The 13,650-nt window shown below is 45.0% G+C and overlaps 1 protein-coding gene across 2 annotated transcripts in view; it reads right to left on the reverse strand.

Moving 5' to 3' along the window:
• The window catches only part of dtd1 (D-aminoacyl-tRNA deacylase 1), a 167,454-nt gene that overhangs the window by 126,125 nt on the left and 27,679 nt on the right, over positions 1-13,650 (reverse strand). Inside the window, exon 4 of one of the 2 annotated variants that reach the window (XM_059986301.1) lies at positions 2,036-2,129. In XM_059986301.1, the coding sequence (XP_059842284.1) occupies positions 2,036-2,129 (94 nt within the window). Of the gene's footprint in view, positions 1-2,031; positions 2,130-13,650 lie in introns of both variants that reach the window. The other variant, XM_059986302.1, reaches the window with a different exon arrangement.

Below are 13,650 nucleotides of genomic sequence, written 5' to 3' on the forward strand. Positions count from 1 at the left end.
ACCAACAGAATCTGAAGCAACATGATGGCAGACACAAATGGGGTTCCAAAGCAGACACAACCCTCTACTCTCTAGAGCTGGAGAGCTCCATACCAGGTCCTGACAATTGTCTCTGAATACAGGCTGCTCCCAGACTACAAATGCCCAGCCTAGAGACACCTCCACATATCAAAGAGGTGCCAAAATATTATTAAATTCAAACGTCTGAACTATATTCAAACATCCATTCTACAAACAGCAGGAGCAGTTTCCTCTCCCTGTCCCCGCCTTTAGTAACTGTTCTTTCTCATCAGCCTTAAGTGCTTTCGATGCCATTCGTCACATTACTGTGGACAGGTTGTGACCACAGAGAGATTTGTGTGGAACCCCCAGGAAACCGCAGATGCTGGAATCTGGAGCAATGACCAAGGGGCTGGAGGAACTCAGCGGGTCAGGCAGCATCTGCAGAGGAAAAGGGATGGTCAACATTTCAGGTCAAGGCCTGGACAGATTAAGGGTCGCAACCTGAAACGTCAGTTGTTAGTTTCCCTCGACAGTTGCCGCCTCGTCTGCTGAGTTCCTCCAGCATCTCATTTGTTGCTGAGTGACTTTAGTGTATTTTGTGGATAAAATAGACACAAGGATGTCTGTAAAAACAGAACCCCGGGGTGGCTGAAGTAGGCTGTGTTAGGGTGCTCGATTCCTCTCTCAGTCTACAGCTCAGACTAAGAATGTCCCGTTAAACGCTGTGGCGCCGACAGCCACGCCTGTAACTCAGGTCAGTTCAGCTATCAAAAGGCAACTCCAGCAAATGGCCAACATCAAGAAGCAAGCCGACGGCAAGGTCACCGTGAGCGAGGACTGGTGGTTTGTCAAGCGGCGATGCCTCCGCTGTCTGTTCCCACGCAGCTTGTGTGTATTTCTAAGGGGGAGGAATGCTGATCCCACCCAGTGGTCTTTTGTTCACATTAGAGAGGGGGGGAGGAATGACAACACAATGCCAAGAGAAAACTGGGGAGAGATGGTGAATAAAGATAAGGGCCCAGAGGGAGACCAGTCTTGTTTGAGTGCTCGCAGTTGCCTGAGGCAAGCTGTTGCCTTGTTGGCAACCAGTATGTGCTCTGAGAAGAATTAATAGGGAAGGAAAAAAGTCCCTTTGGAGGGACAAAGACAACAGCTCCCCTGAGCAGAAGCGGAAATTACATTGTGTAATCTTCTGTGGCCTATGCTGCAATATTATAACATCATTCTCTCCTTTGCTGTAAATACAATTAAATCTTAATTTCTTCAACACGGGCATCACAGGGAGCAAGCTGAATAGTGAGGCCAAAGATAAATCCAGAACACAGCGAAATATAATCGTCACCATCCCAGATCATGGTTCGAGTCTGGTTTCCTCAGCAACAGAATGGGCCCGGTTGAGAGGAATTTGGCCTTCTGCTGTGCTCAGAGAATGGCCTAAGAATAACTTCCAGAATCAGCTTGGGCAACTTGCCTCTATCGTCTTTGTAAAAGTCCCAGCCACCTGCCTGCAGGCTAAAATTCCCCCGGACAGGGAACTAATTGGAAGTGAATGGTGCAGAGCTGATCTGATAAATGAGAAACTGCCACACTAATGCCTCAGGGAGCCTGCAGCAGGCCCATGTAATAGGCATTGTTCATTTCCACAACGCTCGATCCATTAAAAAATGAAATTAGAAACAGAATTGCATTGAATCATCTTTGTTAATAATTCTACATGGCAGAACATATTTGTATCTGTTTCAGAACACCAATCTCTGAGTAGCTGAGGATACTTGTATAAATTGTTTGGATTGCATGCAATCAATGATTTGATCTCATCCGATCGCAGAAGCTAAGCAGCTTCAGGTCTGGTTATTACTTGGATGGGAGACCGCCTGGGAACACCGGGTGCCATACTAGCCTGAAATCGCACTATCTCTACGATCACGGGCTGCACTGTTGATACAAAGTTGAGTTTCAGCAATCCAGTATTAATATAGGTCTATTAGTCGTGACCACTCAGGCAACAGGATAGACACCCATTCTTACCTGCCTTGGGTCAGAAGGACCTGTAGGCGACTCCAGTTCAATGGTGACCGGACCATCATTCTGTATGTGGACTTGCATGTAGGCTCCAAACTTTCCATCTAAAATTAAGCAGACCAATTTAAACTGATTACACAACTTTTGTCATATTCCGTTTCCTTTTATTTATTATTCTTGTTCACTGAACATTGACACCATCCTCCACATTCACAGTTGTTAGCAACAACTCTAGGGTTTGATACAAACAAGATTATCCAATCTGACTCCAGACATGCTTGCTCATACTGACACAAAGGGAGGCAGGTCAACCCAGAACATGAGATATAGTGAAATGTTGAATAGGTTAGGACTCCCTCCACACCCCCCCCCCCCCACTGTGTAGGAAAATGAGGGGAGATTTGATAGAGCTGAATAAAATTATGAGGTGTATAGGGAGGTAGTCCATGGCCAGATCATCCATGATCACATTGAATGGCGGAGCAGGCTCAATAGACCCACTCCTGCTCCTATTTCTTATGTATAGATAGGGTAAGTGCAAGCAAGCTTTTACTAGTGAGGCTGGGTGAGACTAGAACTAGAGGTTATGGGTTATGGGTGAAGGGTGAAAGGTGAAATGGTTGAGGGAAACATGGGGGGGGAACGTCTTCGTTCGGAGGGTGGTGAGAGTGTGGAACGAGCTGCCAGCAGAAGTAGTGGATGCGGGTTCAATTTCAACACTTAAGGATGGGAGAGGTATGGAGGGTGCAGGTCGATGGGACTAGGCAGAATAATAGTTTGGCACAGGTTAGATGGCTAAAGGGCCTGTTTCTGTACGGTCGTGCTCTGTGACTCATTAAGCCTGTGCTTGCTCTCAGCAAAGCAATCCTATCAGTCCCAATCTCGCCTCTCCTTACTCTGCCATTCATTCTCTCAGTGGGCCCCCTTTCTGTGTTTTGCCACCTTCTGTACCTTCACTGCAGGGTAACTTAAAGTGGCCAGTTAGCTTCCCCAACACCTTTGAGATATGCGAAGAAACCAGAGAGCTAATAAAGGTTATTGATCTGCCACGCTAACTCCATTTCTCCCTCTGTAGATGCCGCCTGGCCTGCTGAACATTTCAGCTTCATTTCTTGGATTTCCATGTACCCATGGCCTGTTGTTTTCAAAAACAATCAGCGGAGTTTGTTCACTCGCCCTTCAGTGGGAACAGCATCTCTGACCGAGGAGATGAGGTCAGATGATGACAAGGTTGCTGACATTAACGCCATTGGACGAGTGCGACCCCATAAACTCCCAGCACCACCCAGGGCCTGTTCGACTGAAGCACCATCAATTACCTTGAACTTTTATTCCCCCCACCAGCAGCTAGAGCGTGTTCCGTCTACAAAATGGACAGTCCAGTCAGCTCCAACATCATCTCCCTAAGCCACAAATTGTCACCATTAACGAGAAAGGCATCAGGTGCAAGAGGATTACTGCCACTTGCAGGTTCCCCTGCAAATCACACCATCATCACTGGGGCCAAGTCCTGAAACTCACTGGGGGAACACCTTCACCAGACGGAGTGCTGCGGTAAAAGGAGCTCAGTGTGGACTCAGCTCATTAGGGTGTATTTGAGGTTAGGATATACAGCGAATATCAACGTCAGTAACCAGCCTTCTGCATTGAATATTAAATCTACAATGCAACTCTGAACAATGGGTAGACAATGCTGATATAAATTTGTTATTTGTGTGTATTTAAGTGTCTGTAGTATGTGTGCAAAGGAGGAAGGTGTGAAAGGGGTGTCTATTTATTAGGAAGCATTGTAAATATGGATTTGTTTGAATTGCTCTGAATTTTTCTTTGATCTTCAGCACATAACATGATGTGCAAGTCTGGGCTAAGCAGACCTTCCACCAAAAAGAGTCTCAATATAATGCCTGATGTATCATTTTGTCGAAGACACACATCCTCGAGCGCTATTAAGGATGGACAATAAATGCTGGCGCTTGTCCACATCCCAAGAAATGAAAAGTACCCCATAATCCACCAGTGCCATTTTCTCTCACTCTCCACACATCCGACAGCCTGCTCTTGGCTCTCGTGCTCCTCATTTAGAGCTGGTTAGTTTCCTGGTGGTTATAATCCTGCCTCGTTTCCTTTACTTTCTGCCTTGCTCTCCAGCCTGCAGTGGGGAGAAGTGACACTGGTATACAGGCCAAGACAAGCTGCCCAGTGTCGAGGCCCTCAAGTTCACAGCAGGCCTTGAGTAAGCAGAAGAAATTGAGCTGCAGAAGGTAAAGGCATTACTTACACTACTGAGGGATTAGGATGAAAGGGAATGATTAAACATCATCTATAATTCAACTACTTAATGCATTTGCACAGTTAGTTTTATCTATTAACAGCACCATTACCAAACATGAACGATTGGTAATAATATCAAGTCTGCTGGCCAGCTGTACAGTTAACAGCAGGAAGCTGCTAGGTAATGACAACAAACATTGGCGTTTGAACAGCAGCAAACACACTCACTTCCTAACATGGAAGACCAGGATTAACTGACAGATTCAGACCACATCTGTCAGCTTGATCCCACTGGAGTGCACATCTGGCCTTGCTGTGATTCCTGGGCCCGGATACAAGCCGCTCAGCACTTCAGTGGGAACTGTAGGACCTCAGCCGGGTAGGCCAGTTGCTATTCTTCTCTGATTATTTTAAAACCTAACTTTCCTCATAAGTTTGTTAGCTATTTTAATTAAGAAAATAACCAGTCACCTATTTATTTTAATACTTTTAAACTTTCATTCAATAGATGCGGGCTTCTCAGACTGAGGGAGAATTTAATTGCCCCTCCGCAACTGCCCTCAAGAAGGTGGCAGTGAGCTGCCTATTTGAACCGCTACAGACCTTCAGCCCTGCAAAGCTGTTTCAGGATTTTGACTGACTGACTGTGAAGGAACGGGCCTCTTGTATGCAAAAGGTGAACTCTCGATCCCTCATTGTGTTCCCATCAATGGCCTGCAGACTACCCCTCAGCTGACCTCACCATCATCCTTGCAGCTGATCGTCTCCCTGCACCGTACGCCGTCCGTTACCGTAACAACGCATTCTGCAACGGGCACCATCCACGGAAATGGATCAACAGCCGGCGTTTCAGGCCGAGACCCTTCCTCAGGACTGGAAGGGGAGGGGGAAGACACCAGAATAAAATGGAGGGCTGAGAGGATGGCACTTGCAGAATTTCTCGTGTTTAAGATTCTGCCTTCTGTTTCTTTGTATTGCCTCAATGTCTCTGTGTCTGGAATGAGCTGTCTGGGTCTCATCTCCTCACAGGACGATAATAAACCATCAACTGCTCTGCCCCCTGTACTGAAATTCATTCCAAGATGCATTCACCTACCAGCCCTGCGTTCTAACATTAATTCTGAGTCCAACCCTTCTAAACAGTCAAAGATCAGTGAAACAAGCCTTTCAGCTGACTGGAGTCCACGCTGACCATCCTTACAGTAATCAATGGCCTACGGACCACCACTCACCTACTGGCAGCTGTTTACAGCCACCAACTAATCTTCAGTGTGTGAGAGAAACCACATGGATACAGGAGAAGGTGCAACTGCCACTCAGACGGCACAGGAGGTCAGGAATGAACCCGGGTGGATGGATGGAGCTGTGGGATGGCCAGTGCATTTACTAAGCCTCTCTGCTACCCTGTGTTTAACACTTGAGGTTTCGTTACACTTCTTTCTTTACTGGGGCTCTTTTCATCTTTGTGCTTCTCCATTTAAAATCTCTTGGCCTTTAGCTCTAACATTAGTGTCCATGCCTTCAGTTGTTCAGATCCCAAGATCTGGGATTCCTTTCCCAAACCTCTCCAGCCCTCTCCTCCTGATACCTACCACGCAGGCCATGGTTTGTATCACCTATCTGAGTATTTCCTCACATGCCTCTGAGTCAGATTCTGTTTAGGGGACGTGTCCTGGTACACTGGACATGTAATTACAAGACCCAAGCTCCCAAATTCTTCTGGTTTATGACGGCGCAGGTGAAACACAGCACCGCCTTTCTGGCAGCAAACAAATCTACTAGCTACACTATTGATCACACTTTTCATGGACAACGATCAATGCAATCAATAGGCTCCTGGACCAGATGCAGTGATGACAGGCTTTGTGGCTGTGAACTCACTTTCCTGAACTTCAGTCCTGAGTGTCACTTGCTTACAATTTGGTCATCTCTGCACATTGGGTGTTTGACCATCCTCTTTGGTGATGGGTTCTATTGGGTTTCTTTGTTTTGTGACTGCCTGTAAGGAGACGAATCTCAAGGTTGTACATAGTATACATACTTTGATAATAAATGTACTTTGAACCTTTGGTAGCTGTGGAATTTAATAATCTGGATTATTTTAAAATAAAAGCTACTCATTAGTAATTACATCCACAAGACTATTGGAGTTTTATAGAGACCCATCTGCTTCATTCAAGTCCTTGTATATCCATAAAAAGCAAAAAAAAAGTGCAGAGGTTGAAAATTTGAAATAAGAACAGTGAAGGGTGCTCAGCTGGTCAAGCAGCATCTGTGGAGAGAGAAGAACAGGGGAGTGTTTCAGGTCACTGACCTGTCATCAGAACTACCACCCTTAGCGAGTCTGGCCAACCCCTCAAACCTCGTATTTCAGGGACAAATACCAACATTGATCTTACAAGCAATGTTTGGATCCTGATAAAAGTGAATTTAAAACCATATTCACAATGCTTCTGAGAAGCAAGGAGGGGTTCTGTGAAAACAGTGTGTGTGCAACATAAATGCAAGTTATTGTTGGTAGAAGTCAACAGAAACTACCACTTCTGAATTTAAGTTTTAAAATCTAAACTCATTTTGAGGTTGAATCACTTGTAGTAACCAATAATGAGTCCTCAACATCCGAAACAACATCAGGTATGAGGGACATGTTATACTACTGTCTACCAATGCACTTGAATGGGAATGTACAACAACCCTCAAATTTGTTTAATATTGTTACAACTTTATTTGTTTGAAACTGCTGATCTGTAATCAAAACTTTTAAATGTCACCCTGTAATGTTGTTCAGATTACATATCATTAGTTTTGTCAAAAGAATGCTATTTTGGAAATGAACATAGAAATCCACAGCACATTACAGGCCCTTCAGCCCACAATGTTGTGCCGACCATGTCACCTGCTCCAGAAACTGCTGAGAATTTCCCTAGCGAATGGCTCCATGTACCAATCTAAGAGTCTCTTAAATACCCTATTGTATCCAATGTGTGTATCACTACAGCCACACTTATGCCAGTCCTGTTCCAATTCAAAGTAAATTTATTATCGAAGAACATAAACAATATTACACCAAATACAACCTTTCAGAGGTGGAGAGTGTCAGCAACTTTAAATTCCTGGGTGTTATCATTTCAGAAGATGTGTCCTGGGCCCAGCATGTAAGTGCCATCACAACGAAAGCATGGCAGTGCCTTTACTTTCTTAGAAGTTTGCAAAGAATCAGCAGGACATCTAAAACTCTGACAAACTATTATATCTGTGTGATGGAGAGTGACTGGTTGCACCACGGCCCAGGTATGGGAACACCAATGTCCTTGAACGGCAAAGCCTGCCAAAAAAATAGTAGATACAGCCCAGTCCGACACAAGTGAGGCCTTCCCCAGCACTGGGCACATCACAGGAAAGCAGCATCCATTATCAGGGATCCCCAAGACCCAGGCCATTCTCCTCTGACTGCTGTCATTAGAAAGGAGCTACAGGAGCCTATGGACCCACACCATCAGGATCAGAAACAGTTCTTGCCTCTCAACCATAAGTTTCATGAACCAGAGGAGATAACTTCACTCATCCCAACCCTGAACTGTTCCCACAACCTATGGACACATTTTCAAGCACTCTTTAACATGTTCTCAATATCTATTGCTTAGTTTATTATTTATTATTATTCCTTTTTTCCTTTGGTATTTGCACAGTTTGCTGTCTTTTGCACATTGGTTGTTTGTCCGTCTTGTGTTTCTTTGTATTTTCTGTGAATATCCAGAAGAAAATTAATCTCAGGGCTGCATACGATGACATGGATACACTTTGAAAATAAATTTGCTTTGAGCTTTGAAACTTGACATTCATTTTTATGCAGGCATTTACAGGAAAATAAATACAATAGCATTATACAGTGTGGCGACCCACTTTCTGCGCAGGTGAACCAGCTCACAAATAGCCCGCACGCGGGGAGAGACTTTGGTAATGCACTTCTGATGTAATTTCCGCCCGGAGAGGGTGGGAGCTAGCGATTAAAAGCCAGCGCCGCGAAGTTTGAATAAACTAGTCTCAAAATGACTTACCGACTGCGTGTCGTTGTTTCTAGCTCTGTATGTAGTGCATCGCTACAACAGAAATAAAGACCAACAAACAACCAATGTGTGAAAGACGACAAGTTGTGCAAATAAAAAACATGAAGTGAAATGGGAAGTTTCTATTGTCAGGTTTCTCCTCAAGTCAACGGTTGGGATTGAGAGTAAAAGGAGAAATAATTTTGAACAGCATACTAATTCAAAATAACACTTTTGACTGCAAGGGATGGGTGAGGCCTGGGCTGGACGTCCTACTCAGGTGAGGCCTCTTCGTTCAGGTGTAGTGATTGCCGCAGGACCACTGTGTGGACCACTTGCATATGGCCTCTCCTACACTGCTGTGCCCATAGCAACACCTTCGCCAGACATCCCTGTTCTTGCTGAGTTTGCTCCGTCATGATGCGACCAAGTGCCCAGCAGTATAACTGGGCGGGCGGGCAGGCTGGGCTCATCAGCCTTGGTTGGCAGTCTGCCTAGGAGAAGGACAACTCTGATTCCAAACCCAGGTAGATGGGACTTGTTAGCCTCACCAGGCAGTCTGCCTAGGAGGAAGAGGAGAACTCCAATACTCAGTCATCGTAGCTCGCAGTGCCATTGTGGAACATCCCCCGGCCTAAAGAGTGGAATCGGTCTGCGTGTACCAATCCTCACTATTAAAATCCGCAGCGCAGGCAGTAAGAAAAGCCCTAAAGCGATGGAGAAGGGGCAATCTATCCTCCTGATCTTCACAAGCAAAGAACCAGCCACCATCATCATCTGACTGCAATACTGACGACCAGTATGTCGAGGATGTTCAATCTCCGAATCAGAATTCAAGAACCCCCAGAGTTCCAGGTAACAAACTGAGGGAATCTTGAGTGGAAAGGACTTATCTAAATTACAAAATATGCTGCAGCTGCACTGCATCAAGAGGTAGGAGTGTCCTGCATATTATGATGAGATGGGGGCCACAATGAGTCCCACAGCACAAAATGCAACACTGCAAACTTTTAAAGTGCGATTACATTGCAACTGAAGACCTAAAATAAAACAAGAAGATCTTTAAAATATGATCTAAAAAGATCAGTTTTTGACTGTCCATTCAATTAACCTACAAGAAACACTTTTCCACTACAGTCAGAACGCAGCCTGTGCACTTCTAAACTGTCAGAAATAGGGCAAATTGAGAAATGTGTAACAAATTTTCAACTGTGCTAGGGACTTGAGGGACTGCACCACAGGCTTATTATTTATTATTCACGAAGGCCGATACAAGAGACGATTCCACGGGGATGAAAGCTATTTTGCACGCCTTTTCAAATGGGCAACAAATCCCAGGAGCACAGCCTTCCTGACCACAAGTTAACGTGCAGATGATGACAGAGACCAAGGGCTATGCAGAAAAGACAAGCTGCCCAGGAACAATGAAGCGGCAGTCTCCAGGACGATCAAATAACTTCACAAAACATCAGCGCCAAATTCAAACCGTTGGCAACATTCATCAGGAACAAAACGGGACCCTGCAACTTTGTCAATTCTGTTGTCTGTGGAAATTGCTGAAGATTGACCTTGAGGGACTTCTGTTCCCTGCCACTGACCCATGTCGGGTTTCAGTGAGGACCCTTGTCGAGTGTTTTGCCTTCCCCGGAGGACGGTCCCAAGCGAAACAGCGTAGGATTCCCATCGCAAGCACTGCACAAAATAGAAGGTGCCATCAGCTTGTTGATTTCACTCCCACATTGCACCTTTGGTGGCCGTTTCAAATCAGTCCGGGTGTACTATACACTCAGAGTGGAGTGTGCACATCCAGTTCAGCACTTTACCCAGGTCAGGATAATTTGCTCAGAATGCAGTATTTGGTATTTCATTCTCATGCAGATTTCTGGGGCGTGTGAAATCTCAGCTCAAAAGCTGGAGCTCACAGGGGCCCTCTTGCTCCCCTGTATGTACGGGACAAAGGAGACATGTAGGAGACAACCAGTTCCCTGAAAAATGCGTCTCTATACCACGTGTCATGTTTTTACTCAGAGCATGAGGGTCAAAGGTGAAAAGGGTGAGCAACATCTCGGAGGATCCATGCTGGGCCCAACATTTTAATGTAATCATGGAAAAGGCACATCGGTGGCTCAACTTCATTAGGAACTTGAGGTGATTTGGTGTGTCACCAAAAGCTCCAGCAAATGTCTACAGATGTATGGCAGAGCGCATTCTGACTGGTTCCATCACAGCCTGGTATGGAGGCTCCAATGCCCAGAATCGCAAGAGGCTGCAGAGGGCCGTGGACTCTGCCATCTGAGCCAGATGCACAATCCCTCCCGAGCATCAGGGACATCTTCGAGAGGTGGTGCCTCAAGAAGACAAAGCTATTAAAGATCCTCACCATCAGGAGCATGTGTTCATTCCGTTGCCCCATCATAGAGGAGGTACAGGAGCCTGAAAACACACACTCAACAACTTTTTTTTTCTGTACAGCAAAGGAAGAGGCCAATCGGCCCACAATGTTGTACCAAACTGATTAAGTTAGAAACCAATTGGCCAACTAAACTAATCCCTTATACCTACACAATCTCCATACCCTCCATTTTCCTCACATTTAAATGCTTATCTAAACATCTCTTACATGCCTCTCACGTCTTACTTAAAATTACTCCCTCTCCTCTAAAATGCATGCCCTCTGCTATCAGACATTTCAAATCTGGGAAAAAGATACTATCTGTCTGCTCTCTCTATGCCTTTCATGATCTTCTAAACCTCTATCAGATCTCTCCTGTCATGAAATTTGTTCTGCAGCAGTACATTGCAAAAGATAATAATAAAATACTAGAAATTACTGCAATATATTATTAAGAATTAGGCAATACAAAAATAAAGGAGAAAAGATAGTGAGGTAGTGTTCATGGTCCAATCAGAAATCTGATGGCAGAAGGGAAGAAGCTATTCCTGAATCATTAGGTGTGTGTGTCTTCAGGCTCCTGTCCTCTTCAATGATAGCAATGCGAAGAGACCACATCTTGGATGATGAAGGTCCTTAATGAAGGATGCTGCCCTTTTGTTGCATCACCTTTTGAAGACAGCCTGGATCCTGGGGAGGTTTCTGCCCATGTTGGAACTTCCTGCAGCTTTTCCCCCCCAATCCTATGTAGTGGCCCCCCTCTCCATACCAGTCAGTGATGCACCCAATTGGAATGTTCTCCACAGTTACATCCGTAGAAATTTGCAAATCTTTGGTGACATACCAAATCTCCTCAAACTCCTAATGAAATATAGTCATTGTCTTTGCATCAATAGGTTGGGCACGGGATAAAATTTCAGAGATGTTGATGCCCAGGAACTTTGATTAATTGATTGAGATACAGCATGCAGTAGCACCTTCCAGCCCTTTGAGCCATGCCACACAGCAACCCACCGGTTCACAGGTTCACAATGACCAATTCACCTACCAACCGCTTCGTCTTGGGACCGTGCAAGGAAACTGCACAGGAAACACACGTGGTCACAGGGAGAACATACAAATTCCTTATAGGCAGCATCAGGAGTTGAACCCGGATTGCCTGTACTGTAAAGCATTGTATTAACCTCTACGCCACTGTGCTGCCCCATCTTGAATCTGTTCACCCATTCCTCTGCTGATCCCTCGATTTCCCCTTCTTCAAGTTCCTTGGTCTTACTGACATTTAGTGCAAGGTTGTTGCAGTGTCACCTCTCAACCAGCTGATCTATCTGGCTGCTGTATGCCTCCTCATCACCATCTGAAATTCTGGCAACAATAGTTGTGTCTTTGGCCGAGCCACACAATCATGGACGTAGATACAGTAAAAAGATTGGGCTAAGCACATATTCTTGAGGTAAGCCAGTGTTGATTGTCAGTGAGGAGGAGATGTTATTTCTGATCTGCACAGACTGCAGACTCCAGTGAGGAAGTCAAGGATCTAGTTGCAGTGGAACATACAGAGGCCCAGGTTTTGTTTGGAGCTTGTCGATTAGAACTGAGGGTTTGATTGTGGTGAACGCTGAGCTGTAGTCAATAAACAGAGGCTTGATGTGGGTATTAGCGAGTTCAATTTCAACATTTAAGAGAAGTTTGGACAGGTACATGTATAGTAGGGCTGTGGTCCCAGTGCAGGCTATTGGGAGTAGACAGTTTAAATGCTTTTGGCATGGACTAGATGGGCCAAAGGGCCTGCTCCTGTGCTGTACTTCTCAGTGACTCTATTACTATGATCCAAGACTGAGTGGACAGCCGCTGTAGACCTATTGTAGCAATAGGCGTATTGCAGTGGGTCCAGGGTCTTGCATAGGCAGGAGTTTATTCTTGAAGCACTTTATCACTGTAGGTGTGAGTGCCACTGGGTGATAGTTATTGAGGCAGCTCACCCTGCTCTTTTTGGGCACTGGTATGAAGCAGGTGGGAAGTTCTGGCTGCAGCAGAGTCTTTGAACACTCCAGCCAGTTGGTTGGCACAGGTTTTCAGAGTCTTTCCAATAATGGGGTGACCAAAACTGTATGTAATACTCTAGATGCAGCCTAACTAGAATTTTACAAAGCTGCAATACAACTTCCTGGCTTTTAAACTCAGTGTCTCCACTAATACAGGCAAGCATGCCATATGTCTTCTTAGCCATCCTATCAACCTGTATAGCTACTTTCAGTGAATAATGAACTTGGGACTCCAAGTGCCTTCTGCTCATCAACACTGTTAAGCGTCTTGCCATTAACAGTGTCCTGTCTCTCTACATTTGACCTACCAAGGTGCAACACTTCACACTTGGCTGGGTTACACTCCATCTGTCATTTCTCTGCCCACATCCACAACTGATTTACAGCTGCAAGAAAAGGCTTGTGAACCCTTTGCAATTACCTGGTTTCCTGCATTAATTAGCTACTCATAAAATGTGGTCTGATCTTCATCTAAGTCACAATAATAGAAAAACTCAATCTGCCTAAATTAATAACACACAAACAATTGTACTTTTCATGTCTTTATTGAGCTCATTGTTTAATCATCTGCAGTCCAGGCTGGAAAAAGCATGTGAACCCTTGTACTTAATAACTGGTGGAATCTCTTTTAGCAGCAATAACCACCACCAAACATTTCCTGTAGTTGCCGATCAGACTTGCACAATGGTGAGGAGGAATTTTAGACCATTCCTCCACACAAAACTGTTTCAGTTCATCAATATTTCTGGGATACCTCGCATGGACATCCCTCTTCAGATCATGCCACAGCATCTCATTTGGGTTAAGGTCTGGACTTTGACTTGGCCATTCCAAAACACACTTTTTTTCTTTCTGCTGTTGATTTACTCGT

Source organism: Hypanus sabinus, chromosome 12 (genome assembly GCF_030144855.1).
Source record: "Hypanus sabinus isolate sHypSab1 chromosome 12, sHypSab1.hap1, whole genome shotgun sequence".
Lineage (NCBI taxonomy): Eukaryota > Metazoa > Chordata > Chondrichthyes > Myliobatiformes > Dasyatidae > Hypanus > Hypanus sabinus.